Source organism: Nansenia antarctica (genome assembly GCF_963989245.1).
Source record: "Nansenia antarctica genome assembly, chromosome: 2".
Taxonomy (NCBI): Eukaryota; Metazoa; Chordata; class Actinopteri; order Argentiniformes; family Microstomatidae; genus Nansenia; species Nansenia antarctica.
Window position 1 is genome coordinate 80,997,816 of NC_137675.1, and position 22,243 is coordinate 81,020,058.

General features: G+C 45.0%; 2 protein-coding genes across 2 annotated transcripts; both read left to right on the top strand.

Annotated features, from left to right (window-relative positions):
• Window positions 1-12,372: 12,372 nt before the first annotated feature.
• Window positions 12,373-16,015, top strand: LOC308151656 (tripartite motif-containing protein 16-like). Its single transcript, XM_080524565.1, has 6 exons — window positions 12,373-12,959; window positions 13,652-13,747; window positions 13,900-14,133; window positions 14,300-14,459; window positions 14,768-14,827; window positions 14,983-16,015. Exons 1-6 carry the CDS (start codon window positions 12,381-12,383, stop codon window positions 15,516-15,518), a joined length of 1,665 nt encoding a protein of 554 aa, XP_080380691.1. The 5' UTR covers window positions 12,373-12,380; the 3' UTR covers window positions 15,519-16,015.
• An 880-nt stretch (window positions 16,016-16,895) lies between these two features.
• Window positions 16,896-21,850, top strand: LOC308150722 (von Willebrand factor C domain-containing protein 2-like; the record flags this gene model as incomplete). Its single annotated transcript, XM_080523523.1, has 3 exons — window positions 16,896-17,357; window positions 19,094-19,223; window positions 21,597-21,850. 3 exons carry the CDS (start codon window positions 16,896-16,898, stop codon window positions 21,848-21,850), a joined length of 846 nt encoding a protein of 281 aa, XP_080379649.1.
• Between the last annotated feature and the right edge of the window lie 393 nt (window positions 21,851-22,243).

Consider the following 22,243-nt stretch of genomic DNA (forward strand, 5'->3'; position numbering starts at 1 on the left):
GCTGTGTGTGGTTTGAAAAAAAGAACACCAGCTCAGTAAATCATTCTAACGTAATGTGTACGTATATGTGACTGCAACACACATGAACAGTAACAAAGCAAATTCAGTTTAATTTTCTGAAAAACATTGACGACAAAATCGGCGCAAACCCCCCCCCGCAGAATCCGCTTGATCATGGTGGTGCATAGACCTATGCTCCTGAAACGACAGAGCAAACACGCTAATAGTATTAGGGCTAATAATTACAATGAGCCATTCATTCATTCAAAATATACAAAATACAATTAGGTTATTAAATACAATAACGACAGGCTTGGTACTCACTTAATGTGAAAAGTGGCATCTCTCCCATCGGTCACTATTTGCTCCGCAGGCAGTTCTCAAGGTTTTTATGCATCAATCGATTCCTCTCGTGCGTCTTTATCGCATTCATTGACGAAAAGGACGACTCGCATGTATAGAAAGGGAACATTGTGAGCACGTAAAATGTGAGTCTCATAACGGCTTTGCATTGATGAAACGAGGTAGGATGAACGTATAGTTCGCTGTCCATTCCTGTTTGCCCTGTTTTCACCGTCAACTTTCCTCTTTAGACCTTTGGACAGTGACTTTATGTTTCTCTTGCTAGCAGGTTAAATGTTTAGCTAACTTCACCCGGCACGCAAACAACCAATCCAATAATAATGTGACCTTGTCTGGGGGGAGGGGGGATTAATTATCAGAATAAAACGATGTTAAATAATTATTAGAATAAGTTAGGCGTCAGTCCACACATAAAAAATATGGAAAAGGGTGAAACTACGTTTCAACGTTGTTGAGAATCACAACACAAACTCGCTAGTCACGCCAAAATACTGCAACGCAATGGATTGGACTGCTAACTAGTTAACTATAAGTTATAACACTACTTTACATTGTTAGCAGGCTCACAAAACAAGCTGTGTTAGTTAACTAGCGATGTGTACATTTTTTGAAAGAAGAAGGGTTAGGGTTAGAAGAAGTCAAAGCATTAGAACGTGTCACATTTTTAAACAATCAATTACTTAAATTAGCCTTTGATTATGCTCGGGCCCGCCATCTAGTGGCAACATTTTTTGGGGCCCGAGGCCAAACTTAATTGCCGACCCCTGCTATAGGGGATAAAAACACCATCAATGTCAGGGGACAAAACATGGTAGTGAATCCCAGTCTCCTTTTCAACAGGATCACCTGTGTCCTAAAGACAAGTTCTGACATGGAGCAGTTCATGTCATATGAGCTTGCTCCTCAACCTCCATCCCTGTTTCATAATGGTGTCATGCGAAAGACAACCAAGAGTGTTCTAGGTACTCTTCTCAAGTCATTTGCCCCTGTACAACCTAACATTCCAAAGAACTGCCAGTTTGTTCTAGATGGAGGCCATCTGTTGCAGTCTGTGGTGTGGCCACAGCCATCTACTTACGGAGATGTGTGCCATTGCTACATTGCCTACATCCTGAAACACTATGGGGCTGGTACTGTAACTGCAGGGCTTGACATTAAGCTTTTTCAGGTACTTGTCCTTCGGACAAGTGAACTTATCTTTTACTTGTCCGAGAGCTCAAGTTACTTGTCCAAATCCAAAGATTTTGAAAAAGCAATAATATGAATAATAATATATTATACTCTCACCGGTCACTTCATTAGGTACACCTTTTCAACTGCTTGTTAACGCAAATATCTAATCAGCCAATCATGTGGCAGCAACTCAATGCATTTAGGCATGTAAACATGGTCAAGACGATCTGCTGAAGTTCAAACCAGCATCAGAATGGGAAATAAAGGTGATTTAAGTGACTTTGAACCTGGCATGGTTGTTGGTGCCAGACGGGCTGTTGCGTGATATTATAGTGTCAATATGGACCAAAATCTCTGAGGAATGTTTCCAGCACCTGGGTATGTGTGTATGTATGTCAGGGTATGTATGCAAATATTTGCAATATAAATATATGCGACGTTGTTAAGCCTCCCATTTCGATGAACTATCCATCTTTACCGATGTTGAACGAAATTAAAATGCATTTGTTGAAATTATTATATACTGGTGGGTAGGTTTTATGCAGGCATATTATCTAGCCTGACCGTGCCATTCAAACGCGCATGGCACACTTTTGAAGTGTGTGGAGAGATGCTGGCCATGTTTTACCAGTCTGTCATGGCCAGCATTCTCTTCTACGCTGCAGTCTGCTGGGGGGGAAACATCACCAAGAGGGATACCGGACGGCTGGACAAGCTCGTAAAAAAGGCGGGTTCAGTGGTGGGAAGGAGCCTGGACTCTCTGGGGACGGTGGTGGAGAGAAGGACTAGGAGTAAGCTGCTGTCCATCAGTGACAACCCAAACCACCCCTCCATCATGTCCTCACTGGGCAAACCAGCAGCCGCCGCAGAGGGCGGTTCATTACGATACGCTCCCGGACGGAGCGATATAAAAAATCATTTATCCCGGCTGCACTAAGACTGTTCAATGGCAACTAAAGCAGCAGTCGGGGTCAAGGCTCCTGAATTTGTATTTATTATTTATTTTAATCATCATCATCATCACTTTTTAGTATTTTAGTATTTTAATATAATAACTATAGCCATCTCTTTTATCCACTTTTTTATCGTGATCTCGCTGTTTTTTATATACCGTATATGGCTGGCCCAGTGTTGTTGTCTGTCCTTTATGTTGTGTTGTTATGTGTTGTTTTTAGTGGAGTGGCGTGGCAGAATGAATTTCCCCACGGGGATAAATAAAGTATCATTGAATTGAATTGAATTGAAATCGGTGTGTGTCCAGTTGTGCAGTCTATTCATGGTTCGGTTCTGTTTTTCCAGAACATGTGGTATCCCTGTCTGTCACTGGTAGCGGTGCCTCACACGCAAGAGGTCCAGCAGCCGTCAGGTATGTTTGTCTCAAAGATGGTTGTAGCCGTACAGATGGCACCGTTTCACCATGGTGGTTTGTTACAAACTGCAATGAAGCAGCTTCGATGATGTTATATTAGTTCAGTAAAAAGTGCATTATTTTGTCCCCTGTTTTCAATGTAAATGGCCTAAAAACTGGTTTTCTGTGATTCAGTGTTTTTTACTCAACTAAGCCGGTGTTTTTTCCAGCTATCTTTCGCTGTACGCGCTGCAAGACGACGCTTTACTGTTCGGTGAAGTGCCAGTCCAAGGACTGGAATGACCACCGGCACGTGTGCAAGCCCAGTACCCTGGCCACACCCGCAAGGTAAACCGGTTCAGCCCATTAGTGGAACTCATAATTCATAATCATCCCACCTTATTTGTAATTACATTTACATTTTTGGCGTTTAGCAGACGCCTTATTCCAAAGCGACGTACAATCAATACATTTGACTAAGGAAGTGAATTCACCAGTTCTAGGAGGAAAGTAATCTAGCTCAGGCCGGCTGGCAGTCGTCGTGATTTTTTTTATTTTTAATATAAATATATAAACACTGGAGAGACAGACAGTACAAAGGGGGGCAGTGGAAGTCTTAGGAGGCATAGTATAGGGGAAAAGCAGGTGTCTCAGGAGACGCAGTGCTGGGGTGTGTAATGTACTAACCTTTTCATACCTTTATGCTGATAAGTGAAAGTGAGACTGAGAAGATAAAGGAGAACCCCCCCGCTCTGCCTCAAGTAGGAAGCAGCCCCATTCCACCCGCCGCGCCCACCAAGGTATTATTTTAGCGTGTTTGTTGATGGGATTCTGGGATCGCAGTGGTAATAATCAACTCCAGTCCCTGTGTCAGCGTTGAGATAGAACATGGTGCGTGACATTTCATCATGAAAATGAACTAAACTCCTCCAAAAAAGTTCGGAAACGTTATTCCGGTCGATTATTCCTCCCCTTTAATAATACCAATTGGTATTGTATTTTATATCGTTGGAAAGCCTGATTAGTCACCTTTACAACGAGGTACAACGTGTAAGGATCATGCATTCGTGGAATGAGCATTGCAACACAGCTAAAAGTGTGGGTAGTGGGCCCAAAAAATTTGCCAAAATCCCCTGCAATATTCTTCTGTTTCATATTGTCTTTTATTAACGGAAAGCGGAAGTGTTAGCGTATTAGATCCGTAACACGGTCACCTGACCCACGCAGGTGCAGCCCGGTGATGACAGTCGCCCACAGAGGGTCTTCCTGCGGGACCTGCGGAAGCATAGCTTCATCAAAGGAGACGAACTGCAGGTGGGTAACTGGCGCCTCAGTAATCCTGCGTGTGCCGTTATAAAAGGCTTGAGTTGAAAGCGTTACATGTCCACTCAGGTCTGCACAGGTGCTCCCGAATGGACCACGATGTTACACCTGCCTACATTAAACACATAAGGAAATCGTGTGTGTGTGTGTGTGCGTGTGTGTCTCTAGGTGTGTGTGGTGGAGCTCCAGAGCCCCGGGAGGTTCTTCGTCCACTCCCAGAGCCCAGAGATGACGGAGCTCCTCAGGGCCATCACCGCCGTGCTGGAGCAGACCTACGGCGGCCCGCCAGGGACAAACTACTCACCCCACGTGGGAGAAGTCTGCGTGGTCAGATACTCCCAGGACCAGGTGTGTGTGTCTCAGTTAGTAGTCCCGTTGACACACACCACTCACCCAGCTGTAGTGACTCATTGATACCGTTCTCTCCTATGGCATTCATATGGTATATTACTCATTTTAGCATTCTGTATGTTTTAGGTATGTATATATTAGTAGGCACTCTTCTTACAATTCGTTTAGATCCTGTAAGGTTCCAGAGTGAATAGTGCAGCTCACAGTTCCTTCTTCTATACTGGAACATTACTGTGGAGCAGCCTTCCACTTAATATAAAACAAGCAGAAACTAGGAGGGCTTTTAGAGGACAGGTTAGAGCTTACCTCTGGAGTAGGGTGAACAGATAGGAAAGCCTATTTTTGTTAGCCTACTTTTATTCCTAAGTTCCTAACTCCTTTTGTTTGGGGGGGGGGTAATGATTATTTAATGATTGTTTGATGTTATTGTCTTGTATGTTAATATCAAAGGACCATGTTGGAAATAAGTGTTCTCACTTTCACATGTCATCCCTTGGATTACTGTTTTTACTCGATCTATGAATAAACTAATTAGATGGAAAAACTATTTTAGATTTGGAAGTCGGAACCTTTTTCCACGCCTAATCCTGCTCCTCCTCCTCCTCCTCCTCCTCCTCCTCCTCCTCTGTCTCTGTCTCTGTCTCTGTGTTGTAGAAGTGGTACCGGGGCGTGGTCCAGTCCCTGTCTGCAGACCAGACCATCGCTAACGTTCTCTACATCGACTTCGGCAACGAGGAGGCCGTGACCCTGGAGCAGATCAGACCCCTGGCTGCCCACATGGACCCCGTCCGTCCCTGTGTGAGTCCACTAGAACATCTGACCTTATCTGACTCAGTGATTAGATTACATGAGATTACATTACATTAGATTCAACTTTGTCATTGCAGAGTACAAGTACCAGACAACCAAATGCAGTTTAGCATCTAAACAGAAGTGCACATAGTGATATAATAACATGATATTGGTTTCAAACCACTGTTGACAGCTTGAGTCTGGGGTTACGCCCTAAATATGAGGTTTTACCGACCTGGCGGGGTGACTAGAAATGTCCAGACGCTTTTGTTGGGTCAGAGGACCACTAGAGAGAGGTTTGTAGCCGCTAGCCTGGGTGTAGCGTCGTTTCACTGTCCTCCTGTCATAAGCAGGGGTGCAAACTTGTCACCTTTGAACCGTATTAGCCGTTTTTACCTCAAAATAGGTCCAAAATGTTCTTTGTTTTCAAGTAAAAACAAATGTTGTCACCTTTTTGGGCCATCACCAGTTTGCATCCCTGATAAGCCGCTTCCTTCGCTAGGCTTTGGAGTGCCGCGTCGCCGGGGTAACGCCCCTGACGGGCAGCTGGACGGAGAAGTGCTGCATCGCCCTGCGGATGTTATTGGTGGGGAAGAGCCTGACCCTGACGGTGGCGGAGGCCTCGGAGGAGGACCACACCTACGCGGTGGACGTGGCGCTGTCCGCTCTCGGTAGCGTATATATATGAATGAATGAATGAATGAATGGTCTTTATTTATTGTCATTGCTACAGTACAGGTACCAAACAACGACATTTAGGAGGGGTGGCTCCCCTGGTGTTAGGAAAGAAAAAAAACACTTTAAAAAAAAAAAAAAACAAGAAGGGAAGGAGCTGGTTTACATAAATAAAGGCTATGTACACTATCCACTATACTATACTGTACAGATAGACGACTAGGGTTGTCATATTGCACAATAGTGTTATTGCACATTTATTTAAAGTGTCGCAGTTTGCAGGCTTGAAATGTACATATTTGTGCCTCAGCACTACACCTGATTTTTTCAGTCCAGCAGCTGCCATCAATCCGTCCAGACTGTCCAGGGCCCAGAACCTAGAATATACGGGGTTTCCCATACAGGGCAGGGTTCCCACAGGTCCTTGAAATCCTTGAAAGTTTGTGAATTTGAGAAAAATAAATCAAGGTCTTAAACGTTTTGAAAAATAGACATGGGTCATTGAAAGATGTTAGAAAAATGTTCTACTTAGCTCGTGAACTAGTTCTGTCTCAAACTATACTGTGTTGGGTCCTTGAATTTGAGGGATTTGAGTCTTGAAAGTCCTTGAAAGGTGCTTGAATTTGATGTTTCAGAAGGTGTGGGAACCCTGATACGGGGTTTCTCTGACCTGGCCAGAAGGGTTTGTAAACACCTCTCTCTGTCACCATCTCCCTCTCTCTCTCTCTCTCTCTCTCTCTCTCTCTCTCTCTCTCTCTCTCTCTCTCTCTCTCTCTCTCTCTCTCTCTCCCTCCCTCTCGCTCCCTCCCTCTCGCTCTCTCCCTCTCCCTCTCTCTCTCTCCCTCCCTTTCTCTCTCCCTCCCTCTCTCTCTCTCTCTCTGTCTCTCTCTCCCTCTCTCTCTCTCTCTCTCCCTCTCTCCCCCCCTCTCTCCCTCTCTCTCTCCCTCTCTCTCTCAGGCCAGCAGCTGAGCACGTTCCTCTTAGACCAGGATTACGCCGCCAAGGAGGTCACAAGGAAGCCCACCGTGGAGGACATCGGTAAGGGGCGGCTCCTCCGACGACACCAGGGGGGTGTCCCATCCACGTCCCCGAAAGGAAAACCCAGGCTTATTTTTGATAAAAATCTTGATAGACTTATCAAAATAAGGCCGGCTTTTTTGTTGTTGTTGTTGTTGTAGTCTTTCTAGTCTCGTCTAGTAGCGAAATTGATACAAATTAAGCCTGGGTTTTCCTTTAGCGACATTGACGGAATACCGCCCTGATTTAGAGGAACACCGCAAGGTACAGCTTTTCCTCCAGTATATTTCTGTTGTAAACCTCTCTCTCTCTCGTCCCGCCCCGGCCGCAGACTCCCTGGTGAGGGCGTCTCTGGAGAACTTCCGGCGGTCCGGAGGCAAGGAGGGGGAGGGGGAGGAGGACGCGGGGGCTCGGGCCCCGGACCCCCTGACCCAGGGGCTGGGCGACTCCTTCGCCGCCGTGGTGACCCACCTGCAGGCGCCCGACGACATCATCTGTCAGAAGCTGGACAACGCCAGTGAGTATGACCCGGAAACCCCCTAATAATAATAATAATAATAATAAAAACTTTAATGTGCTCCAATCATTATTATTATTAGTTTATTATGTCGAGGACAATCCAAATACATGAACCATATAAAATACAGTAAAAAAGGCAGCGTTAGCCTAGTCGGCTAATTTTCAGCTGAAGTCCCCGGCCAGTTGCAACACGGCATCCTGAAAAGTAACGTCATTAGTTAAAATAAAACATTTCAATATTCTAAGAACACGTGGCTGAGACAAGGTACCCCAACATCACACTTGACAAAAAACACAAGTAAGCAAGCTGAGGTGATTGAAGGGGCTACAACAAACACCACATACACACTTATGCGGGCAGCGACATTTCAAGCACATAGAAGCCACAGGACAATTACAGGCCACACACCATTAAGCACTTACAAACAGCAATACATTAAACAAAACAAAACATACAAAAAAGGCATTATGGAGAGGCAGCACAGAGAGGGATTAATGAGGACAAGTATAGTTCTGTGTCAGCCAGGCTTTCATGTGTGTTGTGAAGGTGGGGTAAGATTTCTCTTTCCAGATCTGCGTTAATTGACATTAATTGACACGATTTATGGGGGGGGGGGGAAGCAGAGCTCTAAATGTTGAAACGAGGCTTGAGAATTGAGGCTGCATCCAAGTCTATATATTCTCGTGTTTCTCTCTCTCTCTTTTCTCTTTTCTCTCATTTCTCTCTATGTACTAGGATAGATTTTTCAGTTGATTCCATAAAAATAAAACAAATAAATGCGAGCCCCGTTGTCTCTCCCCACCTGCAGTGTCCTGCGTGCAGGGTTCCCACGGGTCCTTGACATCCTTGAAAGTTTGTGAATTTGAGAAAGAGAAATCAAGGTCTTAAACGTTTTGGAAAATAGACATGGGTCATTGAAAGTGCTTGAATTCCCCCCTCTCTCTCTCTCTCTCTCACTCTCCAAAAAAAGATATATTCAAAAATGTTTTACTTAGCTCGTCAACTAGTCCTGTCTCAAACTATGCCGTGTTGGGTCCTTGGATTTGAGGGAATTGAGTCTTGAAAGTCCTTGAAAGGTGCTTGAATGTGATGTTCCAGAAGGTGTGGGAGCCCTGCGCGTGCTGGCCGCGTCTAAGCCGCTGACGTGGTCCTTCGTGGAGCTTCCCTGCCACGGCCAGGAGGTGGCGCTGGTGGCCAGCGTGATCAAGGACCCCGGAGAGTTCTACTGCTGCATCTACAACCCAGAAGGTACGACTTAATCTGCTACATCTATATCTACATCTACTACATCTATAACCCAGAAGGTACGACCACATCTACATCTACTACATCTACATCTACTACATATATATCCTCTTTTCAATAGAAAGTTACTTTTGATCGTTGGAAACTTCTCCCCTGTCGTTTGGGAGGCTCGTGAAGATGCACTTCATCTTTAGGTGGCCGGCAAATGGTGAACATTTTCAAAGGGAATTGAGTCTTGAAAGTCCTTGAAAGGTGCTTGAATGTGATGTTTCAGAAGGTGTGGGGACCCCCCCTGACATAGAGACAAGAGCACTATCCAAACATTTGCCATAAATATCCCTTTGGTGATGCTTATCTTATCTACATCTACTACATCTACTACTACTACTATCTAGTAGTACATCTACTACTACATCTATATCTACTACATCTATATCTACTACATCTACATCTACTACATCTATATCTATATCTATATCTATATCTACTACATCTACATCTATATCTACTACATCTACATGTGATTACAATGAGCCTGTCCTCCGATTTCTACCTACTCCAGCCTCCCCTGCAGTACATGTACTGTATGTGTAATATTATGTATTGTGAATGTTGTCTTTCTCTCTCTCTGTGAATGTGTTTGTGTGTCTGTAGTTGATGCAGCGGATGTATTACTGCCACCAGAGCCCAAGACCAGAGCCCAGTTCTTACGATGTGAGTCTCTTTCTCCAGAAATCTCCACTGATACTCTCTACAAACCATGAGATAGAACTAGAGAGCTCTAGGAGAGGGAGAGACTCATCAAAGACAGGTTAGATATCTGACTCCCATTACTCTTCTGATTTGGTTTCTGCTCTTCTCTCTTCCAGATTCCTGTCAGATCACACTGGACCCAAACACAGCATACATACGACTGTCTCTGTCTGAGGGGAACAGAAAGGTGACATTTAGGAGACAAAACCAGTCATATCCTGGTCATCCAGAGAGATTCATTTACCGGTATCAGGTGCTGTGTAGAGAGGGTCTGTCTGGACGCTCTTACTGGGAGGTTGAGAGGAGTGGTAGTCAAGGTGCTGCAGCAGTCTCATATAAAGACATCAGCAGGTCAGGTAGTGACACTAGGTTTGGATCCAATAACAAGTCCTGGAGGTTATTCTACCATAGAAGGGGTTATAGTTTCTATCACAATAGTGTTGAGACTAAAGTATCAGGCCCTCAGTCTTCCAGAGTAGGAGTGTACCTGGATCACAGAGCAGGTAGTCTGTCCTTCTACAGCGTCTCCTCTGACACAATGACCCTCCTCCACAGAGTCCAGACCACATTCACTGAGCCCCTCTATCCTGGGATTGGGCCTAATTGGTGTAACTATGGAGACAGTGTTAAGCTGTGTCAGCTGGAGTAGAGGTCTCTGTTAGCAAATGTTAAGTCGTGTGTAATAGAAGGTGCAATGGCTGTTGTTAGTAAGCTGTTGAACACTTCATGGCTGTATAATTAAGCAATAGCTCACGACAGGCCGTGGTATATGCTTATTATATCACAGCTAAGGGGCGTTGTTCGGCCCGACGCGAAGCGGAGGGACGGCAACCCCCTTAGCTGTGATATAATAAGCATATACCACTGGCCTGAAGTGAGCTATTGCTTTTATAAAACGGTTACCAACACTGTCAATATGAATTAGAAAAGCACACTAAAATTCAAATAGTTTTTATTCGTAATTAATCATCTTAAATAGTTCCCCTCAAATAAAATAGTTCCTCTTATTGCAGTTGGTCGCTAAGCAACAACACTAACATTCTTTTTCATTAGCCTAGGCTACTAGCATTGTAGATTTCATAGGAATTTAGCATTTATTTACACATTTTCATTATTTGCATCTATTTATTTACATTAATTTGGATGTCTCCGTTGATTGTACACCCACTAAAAAACTGTGCAGGATAACTAGCACTTGTATCGTTACTGGGCTTGCATTTTTTGTTAGGTTGAGCAGGCTGTGTTGTTGTGTGTGGGTGTGGGTGCAGGCAAAGGGTCAAAATTCACCTGAAATGTTTCCATTTCCATATCTTACCTAGCTTCAGAAACGTTTGTTAGTTTGTAACGGATTGTAGTATGGTATGTGTTAGATATTTTGTAACGGATTTGGAACGCTGACAAGTGCTGTTGTCACAGCGCGCGGCTGTAGTGGACGCAGGCAGGGCACTCCGAAAACGTCTCGACACATTTTCAAACAGGCTTTATTTTGATAAACAGACCACATATTGGGAATCTACATGGTTACTTTGCGTAGGATTATTATTATTTTATTTTTTTAAGTTGATAAAATGTCCTTGAGATTGAATTAAAAGTCTGTTATATTTGGAATGTTGACCGTGAAACAGGCGTATTCATTTCGAACTGTGATGAGGCTCTACTAATCGTAGCTGTGGTATACGCTCAATATACCACGGCTATGAACCAATCAGATTGCTTGATTTCACCCATCCGTTTTATAATTGAATTTGAATGATTGTAGAATGCCTCTGCGTTTTGAATCTTTTTTTCTAATGTCAAAAACTTCTCTGCCCAAATAAAAACGATTTCTATCTTGATGATCAGTGTGGTTTATGTCTAATGTTTCATTAGTTTAGTGCGACCATGTGTGGAATGGATGTTGCATAATTTGTCCATCACCATAGGTCAAAGTGCAACGGAATTTTTATTTTTTATTTTTATTTAACCTTTATTTAACCAGATAAGTCAATTGAGAACCAATTCTCATTTACAATGACGATCTGGCCAATTGGCAGAACAGAGGCAAGTCATTACACAAAACACAACACAGTATATACGATATAGAACCCAACCCAATATATACAATATAAAACATGAATGCCATACACAAGTATCAAAAACATCTATATATCACAACACAATATGTAAAAGACAGCAGGGACCAGGGGGAAGTTAACTTAAAAGCAGGTGCAGTGATCCGAGACAACATCTAAAAGTGAGTGTTTAAAAGTGGGTAACGCGATTAGAGTGGTGAGTTTTAGTGTTAACTGTAACACATTCCAGTCAGTAGGGGGCAGCAAACTGAAAAGAATGAGGCCAAAGGAGGTGCGGACTTTGGGGGGGACCAGAGTGATATATTTGTTGTCTCTTCCTGTTCCTGGCGATGTGAATGGAAGCTGGACCACTACATTTATTTAGGAGCGACTACGGAGACACGCTGAACCTGAAAACCATTAATCTTAGCCCTGACTTAACCGAACCGTAACCACTTTTTACCCAAATCGGAAATCCAACTTGGGTTGCAGACCCAGCCTGCAGTCCAGAGGACAGAGAGGCATCCCTGAGCTGCGCTGACGAACTGCTCCCTGCTCTACTCTGTACAGCTGGTAATTTAGCTCCATCTCACTTTAACACAATCTTTGAGGAAGTCACAGAACCAGGAAATGCTGCCGCCCACAGAGCACTAAACACTTCCAGAGAAACGCAACTTCAAATCAAAAATCAAATCAAATTTTATTTGTATAGCGCATTTCTTACTTATCACTGTATTCTGCTATTCCGTCTGGTAGTGTGTGCAGCAAAATGGCAGAGGGCATGGACTCCTTCTCCTTCCGTTGTCCGATCTGTCTGGATCTACTGAAGAATCCGGTGGCTATTCCCTGTGGACACAGCTACTGTATGGGCTGTATTAAATGCTACTGGGATCAGGATGATCAGAAGGGGGTCTACAGTTGCCCCATGTGCAAGGAAAGCTTTATTCCCAGGCCTGTTCTGAGGAAAAACACGATGTTGGCTGAATTAGTGGAGAAACTGAAGAAGACAGGACTCCAAGCTGCTCTTCCTGCTCACTGTTATGCTGGACCTGGAGATGTGGCGTGTGATGTCTGCACTGGGAGAAAGCAGAAAGCCCTCAAGTCCTGTCTAGTTTGTCTGGTCTCATACTGTGAGACTCACCTCCAGCCTCACTATGAATCTCCTGCCTTTAAGAAGCACAAGCTGGTCGAAGCCTCCACACAGCTGCAGGAGAAGATCTGCTCCCATGACAAACTGCTGGAGGTGTTCTGCCGCACTGATCAGCAGTATATCTGTTATCTGTGTACAATGGATGAACATAAAGGCCATGATACAGTCTCACTCTCAGCTGAAAGGGCTGAGAAACAGGTAAGAACCAGAGCTACTCGTTTGATAAAGGTAGAACTGACTGTGTCTTCCCACCTGCAGCTGTCTATGAATGAATGATTGATAGAAAGAAGAGAAACTTCATGTTAGAAATGAAAGAGAGGAAATAATGTGATTTTAGAAGCTCCTAATGGCTGTAGAAAAGTTATATTCATACAGTTGTGAACACACACTCTAAGATAGAAAATCCACCACTATTTACATTAAAAATAATAAAATAAAATAAAAATATTGGGCTGGCGTGGAGCTGAAAGTACATGTCTGTGTCTCTGACACTAAAGTGAGTTAATGATTGAAATAATCATTTGACCAGGAATTTATGATCAGATAATTTTACTGTAATCTCTAAGGATATACAGTATATGGCCCAATATTTAACCTAGTTTAGCAGATTATAACAGTCATCTGAAATGAATAAAGTCATGTAATTTTTTTAAAATAAAGTAAAACATTGCCATAATGTACAGTACATTTATTCCATGAGAGTTACAAATTCCACGAAGTGTTACGTTTTTTCATTTCAAACTACATGACATTTTCTTAGGCATATTATTGGTGATGTGCACCAATGCCGAAAGTCAGTATCGATATCAGTTTCATTTCTCATATATACTGTATATATATACTGTATATAATATAATATAGTATAATCTTATCTCACTATTTGTCCACAGAGGCAGCTGGGGATGAGTCAGCAGAAGGTCCAGCAGAGAGTCCAGGAGAGAGAGAAGGAACTGAAGGAGATCCAACAGGCTGTGGAGTCTCTCACAGTGAGTATTGACCAGAGGAGACGCACCATTAATGCTCTCCTCCAGTCAGCCATTCTCCACTTATTATTATTTTAATTAAACTTTTATTTATGCAATCCCACTGTGTGTGTGTGTGTGTGTGTGTGTGTGTGTGTGTGTGTGTGTCCTAACAGCGCTCTGCACAGGCAGCAGTGGAGGACAGTGAGAGGATCTTTACTGAGCTGATCCGCTCCATTGAGAGAAGGCACTCTGAGGTTAAGCAGCTGATCAGAGCCCAACAGAAGGCAGCAGTGAGTCAGGCTGAAGGACTCCTGGAGCGACTGAAGCAGGAGATCACTGAGCTGAGGAGGAGAGACACTGAGCTGGGGCAGCTTTCACACACAGAGGACCACATCCATTTCCTCCAGGTAACGACACTGACCTTCCATCTGGAATAGTGAAAGGACCTTACCGTTCAATTATTCATTTATTCTCTCTATCTCTCTCTCTCTCTCTCTCCCTCCCTCCCTCCCTCCCTCCCTCCCTCCCTCTCTCTCTCTCTCTCTCTCTCTCTCTCTCTCTCTCTCTCTACAGAGTTATGTCTCTCTCTCCAGTCCCAGTGTATCTTCCGACTTACCCAGCATCACCGTCCATCCTCTTCAGTACTTTGGAGATGTGACTGAGGCTGTGTCTAAGCTGAGAGAGAAACTAGAGGACATCCTTAAGGGGGAGTGGCCTAAGATCTCAACTATAGGTGAGCTAAAACTCTGTCTAGTCCCTTCATATAGGCAATGTTAGACCAAGACTTTGTATACAGTAGCCTACAGCAGTGGAAGCTGGTGAAGGTAGAAATTAATTGGAGGATGGGCTCATTGTAATGCATGGAATGTAATGAGGAATGATAAGCATTTGATACCATTCCTCATTCCATGCATTACAATGAACCTGTCCTCCGATTTCTACCTCCTCCAGCCTCCCCTGCAGTACATGTACTGTATGTGTAATATTATGTATTGTGAATGTTCTCTTTCTCTCTCTCTGAATGTGTTTGTGTGTCTGTAGTTGATGCAGTGGATGTATTACTACCACCAGAGCCCAAGATCAGAGCCCAGTTCTTACGATGTGAGTCTCTTTCTCCAGAAATCTCCACTGACACTCTCCACAAACCATGAGATAGAACAAGAGTGCTTTAGGAGAGGGAGAGACTCATCAAAGACAGGTTAGATATCTGACTTCCATTATTTCTCTGATTTGGTTTCTGCTCTGCTCTCTCCCAGATTCCTGTCAGCTCACACTGGACCCAAACACAGCACAGATCCAACTGTCTCTGTCTGAGGGGAACAGGAAGGTGACACGTATGACACAAGACCAGTCATATCCTGGTCATCCAGAGAGATTCACTGACACGGGTCAGGTGCTGTGTAGAGAGGGTCTGTCTGGACGCTCTTACTGGGAGGTTGAGTGGAGTGGTTTTGGTGTTGCTGCAGCAGTCTCATATAAAGACATCAGCAGGTCAGGTGGTGACAGTAAATTTGGATGCAATAACAAGTCCTGGAGGTTATTCTACCATAGTAGTGGTAGTAGTGGTTATAGTTTCCATCACAATAATGATCAGACTGAAGTATCAGGACCTCAGTCTTCCAGAGTAGGAGTGTACCTGGATCACAGGGCAGGTACTCTGTCCTTCTACAGCGTCTCCTCTGACACAATGACCCTCCTCCACAGAGTCCAGACCACATTCACTCAGCCCCTCTATCCTGGTTTTTGGTTGAATTATTATGAGAGCAGTGCTGAGTTGTGTCACCTGGAGTAGAGGTCTCTGTTAGAGTGGTGCTTTATCATAACCTATTATTCTGTAGAAACATCTTTCTCTGTGATTTAGTCTTTAGAGTTGTATCATTATATCATCATCACATATTCAATATAACGTACTCTGTTCCAGAAATAATGTATGTTTAGACTGGTGCCTTGGTTCATATATTAGTTTTGATTCCAACTATTCTGTTGGACATCTGTCGTGGCAGAAGCCTTTTCTGATACTTAAATGTTGTTTATAGTTTATGCTCTAGAAAATGTATGTTGATTATTGCTTCCCATATCAAATCTCCATGCTATGATAGTGTTCCCATGTTCGATGTCTCCCTGTCAGTCCACATGTAAATATTCCTTCTTTGCTGATCACAGGTTATGAATGTGTTTCTATACTGATCACAGGTTATGCATGTGTTTCTATACTGGTATGAACCAGTCTGGGTGTTTGCTCCATGTGATTGGATCACCAAGGTGTCCGCTCAGAGTGACACAACTATGTAGATCCAAGATGTCTCTCTGACTATTCCGGGACTAATAAAGAACACTGGATATCTGTTAAAGAAAATGAACCTGTGTTGTACAACATAAAATCATTAAGTTGGAATAAATCATACATCTTCAAAAAACGTTTTTTTTTTTTTTTTAAATCTTTGTATATCCACATGACATGATTGCTCCTCTGTGCATCTCTGCTTATTGAGGTGATATGAATGAGAGGGAGGTAAGAGACTAGGGGCAGGTGGTAACATGTTATTGACATAATCCCGGTAGAGAAGCATATCTTTGTGATCACCTAGAAGACATGAATCTGGAACTAGAGGAAGCGGTAGTGCAGCATATTAGTTGGTCAACTAACTCTATATAGTAACTCTGCATGGTGGTACAGTAAGTAAGTAAGTAAGTAAAGCTTTATTTATATAGCACCTTTCATACAAGAAATGCAGCTCAAAGTGCTTTACAACAGGAATAAGAACATAAAGTGAATATAAAAACATATACAAGCATAGAATGAATATAAAAGCAGGGGAAAACAGTCAAAAGAAAAGGTAACGATTTACAGACTACTATAGACTTTATCAATAGACTTCTTATATACTTTATTGATAGACTTCTTATAGACTTTATTGACAGACTACTATAGACTTTATCAATAGACTTCTTATAGACTATTGATAGACTTCTTATAGACTTTATTGATAGACTTCTTATAGATTTTATTGACAGACTACTATAGACTTTATCAATAGACTTCTTATAGACTTTATTGATAGACTTCTTATAGACTTTATTGATAGACTTCTTATAGATTTTATTGACAGACTACTATAGACTTTATCAGTAGTGTCCCATGTTGTATGTTCTATCAATACAGTTCCTCATGGGGTTCGAACTGGGCGAGCGGCCATGCGTCGTCACAGCGCTCAAGAAAAAGCGCACGACAGCCCGGCGCGTCAGATCGTCAGTGCGCAGTGTCGCCACGATGAACAACCGCGCGCTCTGCCTCTCCATCGCGCTCCTGCAGCAGCTCGCTCCAGAACCGTTAGCAGCGGAATACTCATCTAAAGCCGACTCGGAGTACGAGTTCGGAGACTACCGGGGTAAGTGGTGCATAGACGACCACGGGTTCGTTTACAGCATCGGAGAGTTGTACTACCCCAGTCCCACGGCGTGTCCCTGCACGTGCACGGAAGACGGACCGGTGTGCGTGCGACCGAAGTGTCCCCGCATCCATCCCCGGTGCACGAGGATCAAATACAAGTCCTGCTGCCCTGTGTGTGAGGCGGTGAGCAAAGTCTGCGTCTACGGGGGCAAGACGTACAGGATACTTGAGGAATTCAAGGTGAGATCGTGTTTTTTTTTGTGTGTGCGCATTCCGTTGTCTTTTGTGAAAATGAAACATTCCAATTTCATAAGTGACTTACTTTGTATGTGTAGGTTATACAAACTATATATATATATATATATACTATGGAAGATTTCAAAGAACTCCGACAAGTCAGCCAAGTCATTTTCCATATTTCAGGCATTAAATGTTTCGTGTGTAATTTAGCTTTCAGCACCACTACGGCGCGCGTGGGTGTGTGCATGTTCTGCGAGCGTGTGTGTGGGCGGGGATCTTTGATTGATTTCTCCTCTATTGCGCAACAGATGTATTGTACTGTATTGTACTGTATTGTACTGTATTGTACAGTGGGCCCGGGGTGTGTGTCCACAACCGTTTAGTCAATGGGAGAGCCTGGCTCACTCAGTGTCATGTACAACTGAACACTACAGAGGATCAAGTAGGGGTCAGAAGCTGCATGGCCTTTGACCCCAAATCCAACCTGTGTTTTTGCATTCATCATGTGTAAATAAATACAGTTTAACTAACTAGTCAAGTCAAGTATAGTTTATAGTGTTTCGCCTTCTCCATTGAGCTATGAGGGTCAGGTAACATTAAACTTTCTCAGACACAGATTAAGTTTAATCCTAGACTAAAAAGCATCTTCAATTGAGATTTTCTATTGAGGATGTTTAAACTGAGATTAGGCGTAGCCTAACCTGTGTCCGGGAATCCAGTCTTTAGGAGTGAATATATGGTGGAGGGTGAATGTTTGAATGTATATGATTGATACTTATCATATAAAAATGTAGTCGAACTAACCAGCAGAACAGTGGATAAACCCTATTCTACAACAGCATGTTTGGATACTGCATTCTGATTGGCTAGCAACAGTGGTAAATATCTCAACAACCCACAGTTCAGACCGCATTTCCAGTATCAATGCGCCTCCCAATCAATCTGATTAAGAACACCTGTGCTGACCTACAATGCAATCGTTGATCTGGTTTATGGGACTATATTCTGTGGCGGAAGGATATATGTATTCTGAAACGATTAATGATTGTAAATACATGAATTTAATCATTACAACTGTGTATTTATTTTTTATATTATATATTATGTGGTGGCTGTTGTATGTAGAAAAGCAATTTACCATTCGAGGGCGGGGGTTGTGGACTCATTTACCGCTGTACAGGTTTTTCCGTACCAGTGGTAAATGAGTCCACAACCCCCGCCCTCGAATGGTAAATTGCTTCCTTCACCCACATACAGGTGGGGAAACCTCAGGGGAGGCTGGTGGAGGTAGAAATCGGAGGACGGGCTCATTGTAATGCACGGAACGGAATCCGGAATGGTATCAAGCACGTATTCCATTCCACGCACGCACAAGTTTTAACACCATTCCTCGTTCCGTCCCATGCATTGCATTGAGCCCGTCCTCCGATTTCTACCTCCACCGGCCTCCCCTGACGGGTTTCCCCTCCGCTGCACCTCTCATGGTATCTCTCCTGTATCTCTCCTGTATCTCTCCTGCACCTCTCATGGTATCTCTCCTGTATCTCTCATGGTATCTCTCCTGTATCTCTCCTGTATCTCTCCTGCACCTCTCATGGTATCTCTCATGGTATCTCTCCTGTATCTCTCATGGTATCTCTCCTGTATCTCTCCTGTATCTCTCCTGTATCTCTCATGGTATCTCTCATGGTATCTCTCATGGTATCTCTCATGGTGTCTCTCCTGTGTCGACGCAGTTGTCGGTGTGTGAGCGCTGCCGGTGCGAGCCCAACAGAGAGGTGTACTGCTCCATCGCAGACTGCCCTGCTCCGCACTGTGTCAACCCCACCTACGAACCCAACCACTGCTGCCCTGTCTGCAAGGCTGGTCAGTGTCCTTCACACACACATGCGCACGCACGCACACGTGCACGCATGCACACACACACACACACACACACACACATTTACATTTTTGGCATTTAGCAGACGCCTTTATCCAAAGCGACTTACAACAGATACATTTGACTAAGTAAGTGAATCATCTGTCCACCAGCCATAGCAGGGAAAAGTTTTTAGTTTTTTTTACACCCACACACACACACACACACTCACATGTACACACAAGCACAGCATCTACCAACCTCATAGGTCATCTCAACTCCCATTCTATAATTAGCAGTCTCACAGTCAGGCTGTGTGTGTGTGTGTGTGTGTGTGTGTGTGTGTGTGTGTTATTGTGTGTTTTTGTGTGTGTGTGCGTGTGAGTGTGTGTTGTGTGAGGCTGTTATTGATTATAATACTATAATACACCCCCTGCAGCTCTGAGTTAAGCTCTTATGTAATAGTGTTGACAATGGCACTGACATACAGTACAGTGCAGTAGATATGCCCATCACAGTATCGGTATTGTAAACCAGGGGAGGCTGGCGGAGGTAGAAATCGGAGGACAAGCTTATTGTAACGCATGGAACGGAATGAGGAATGTTATCAAGGACGTGTGTGAGGAACGGTATCACCAAACCAGTGTTTGACAGCATTCCCATACCGTCCCATGCGTTACAATGAGCCTGTCCTCCGATTCCTACCTCCGCCAGCCTCCCCCGGTGTAAAAACCCATCGTGAAGAGCAGACTCTCCTGTTGGATCATTGATCTAGCCCCTCACTGTGTCATCGAGCCACCTGTAGACTGGGTGTGAGGGTTCAGGTGCCAATCGGGGGGGAGGCTGGTGGAGGTAGAAATCGGAGGACGGACTCTCATCGTTGATACGCTGAGCCTGTCCTCCGATTTCTACCTCCGCCAGCCTCGCCTGGGGCCGACCCCTTTAACCTTCTGGGGGCTCTACGGAAACGCAGGTGTATTGGCAGTGTGTGTGGGGGGCAGACAGGTACAGTGTGTGTGGGGGGGGCAGACAGGTACAGTGTGTGTGGGGGGGCCAGACAGGTACAGTGTGTGTGGGGGGCAGACAGGTACAGTGTGTGTGTGGGGGGCAGACAGGTACAGTGTGTGTGGGGGGCAGACAGGTACAGTGTGTGTGGGGGGCAGACAGGTACAGTGTGTGTGGGGGGCAGACAGGTACAGTGTGTGGGGGGGGCAGACAGGTACAGTGTGTGTGTGGGGGGCAGACAGGTACAGTGTGTGTGGGGGGCAGACAGGTACAGTGTGTGTGGGGGGCAGACAGGTACAGTGTGTGTGGGGGGCAGACAGGTACAGTGTGTGTGTGGGGGGCAGACAGGTACAGTGGCCACAGCGCTGGAACCTGTGCTCAGGTGGGTGGAGCCTGTGCTCAGGTGGGTGGAGCCTGCACTCAGGTGGGTGGAGTCGCGGTAAAAAGAGGCTTGTTTACAAGGCGTGTTTACGTGTTTACGATTTAATTGTGAAATGTGTGATTACGAAAAAATTGTGGCCTTGAAAACAGCACTAATATTTTCAGACCCCCCCCCCCCCACACCCCACCACCAACTGCACCTCCTCTGCCACCCCAGTTTTTTGTCCCGCCTCTTTGGAAGATGCAGACCCGTCCTTAACATGTCCAGAGCTTTGGAAGATGCAGACCCGTCCTTAACATGTCCAGAGCTTTGGAAGATGCAGACCCGTCCTTAACATGTCCAGAGCTTTGGGTGACCGGCAGTAGCACACAGATTACAGGGCTACGTGAGAGAGAGAATGTGGATGCAGTGGAAACAGTGTGATGCAATAGAGCAGCTCGATAGAGTGTGTGTGTGTGTGTGTTATTGTGTGTGTATGTGTGTGTGTATGTGTGTTATTGTGTGTGTGTGTGTGTGTTATTGTGTGTGGGTGTTATTTTGTGTGTGTGTGTGTTATTGTGTGTGTGTGTTATTGTGTGTGTGTGTGTGTGTATGTATTAATAGACCCTAGCCTACAGACTAGGGGGACAGTAGCAGGGCAGAGGGCCATCCACGCTAGCAGAAGGCAATGGAGGAACAGCTTGTGTGCGTGTGTACTGTAAGCCAGTCTGCTTCTACTGTGTGTGTGTGTGTGTGTGTGTGTGTATGTGTGTGTGTGTGTGTGTGTGAACTGTATCTCTGCTTCTACTGTATGTATGTGAGTCACTCTCTCAAACTAAACTAAAATTAAAGTAGCTCATACACACATGCACGCATGCTCACACACACGCTCACACACGCACACACACACGCACACACACACACACACACACACACACACACGCACGCACACTTCTTCCACTAAGCATCAACAGCATTCATTTCCAGCACCTCTCTTCCTCTGCCCTTGTAGGAGCCAACTGTTATGCCGGTGACAGAGTGATCCCGGCGGGCGAGCGCGTGGACGTAGACAAGCAGACCGTGTGTTACTGTACCTACCGGGACGGCTCCTGGCACACGTACCCCCAGGCCACCTGCGAGGAGCGGCCACTCCCCAGCCCCGGCCCCGGCCCCAGCCCCCCCAGCCCCCACGACACCCCCTTGGAAGACGAGACCAAGCAGATGGTGGAGAGGAACTTCAGCCCTCGCTTGGACTTCATCCCGTGAGGGAGGGGGGGGTGGGGGGAGAAGGGGAGGAAGGCAAGAGGGGAGGGGGTTAGGTAGAGAAGAACTGGTAGTGTAAGTTAAAGTGTAAATATATACACGAAGGGTGGGGGGTTGTTGGGGGCGTATGGGCTGGGACTGAGGGATGTAAAAGAGGAGGGAAAGCGTGAGGGCAGGTGGAGGTGAGAGAGAGCGCGAGAGAGTGTGAGAGAGAGAGAGAGTGTGAGAGAGAGAGAGAGAGTGTGAGAGAGGGTGGGGCTGACAGAGAGAAGGTGAGGGAGAGGTGGGGGTGGAGGGAGAGGGTGAGAGAGAGAGAGAGAGAGAGTGTGTGAGTGAGGGTGGGGGTGTGAGAGAGAGGGTGAGGGAGGGCGTTGGGGCGTGAGGTAGAGGTGGGGG

Bases quoted from the DNA above. Each gene is read 5' to 3' on its own strand.
- LOC308151656 (XM_080524565.1), top strand. From the start codon at position 12,381: ATGGCAGAGGGCATGGACTCCTTCTCCTTCCGTTGTCCGATCTGTCTG. The intron at 14,134-14,299 runs GTAACGACACTG...CTCTCTCTACAG, and splicing joins ACCACATCCATTTCCTCCAG to AGTTATGTCTCTCTCTCCAG. The intron at 14,828-14,982 runs GTGAGTCTCTTT...GCTCTCTCCCAG, and splicing joins CAGAGCCCAGTTCTTACGAT to ATTCCTGTCAGCTCACACTG.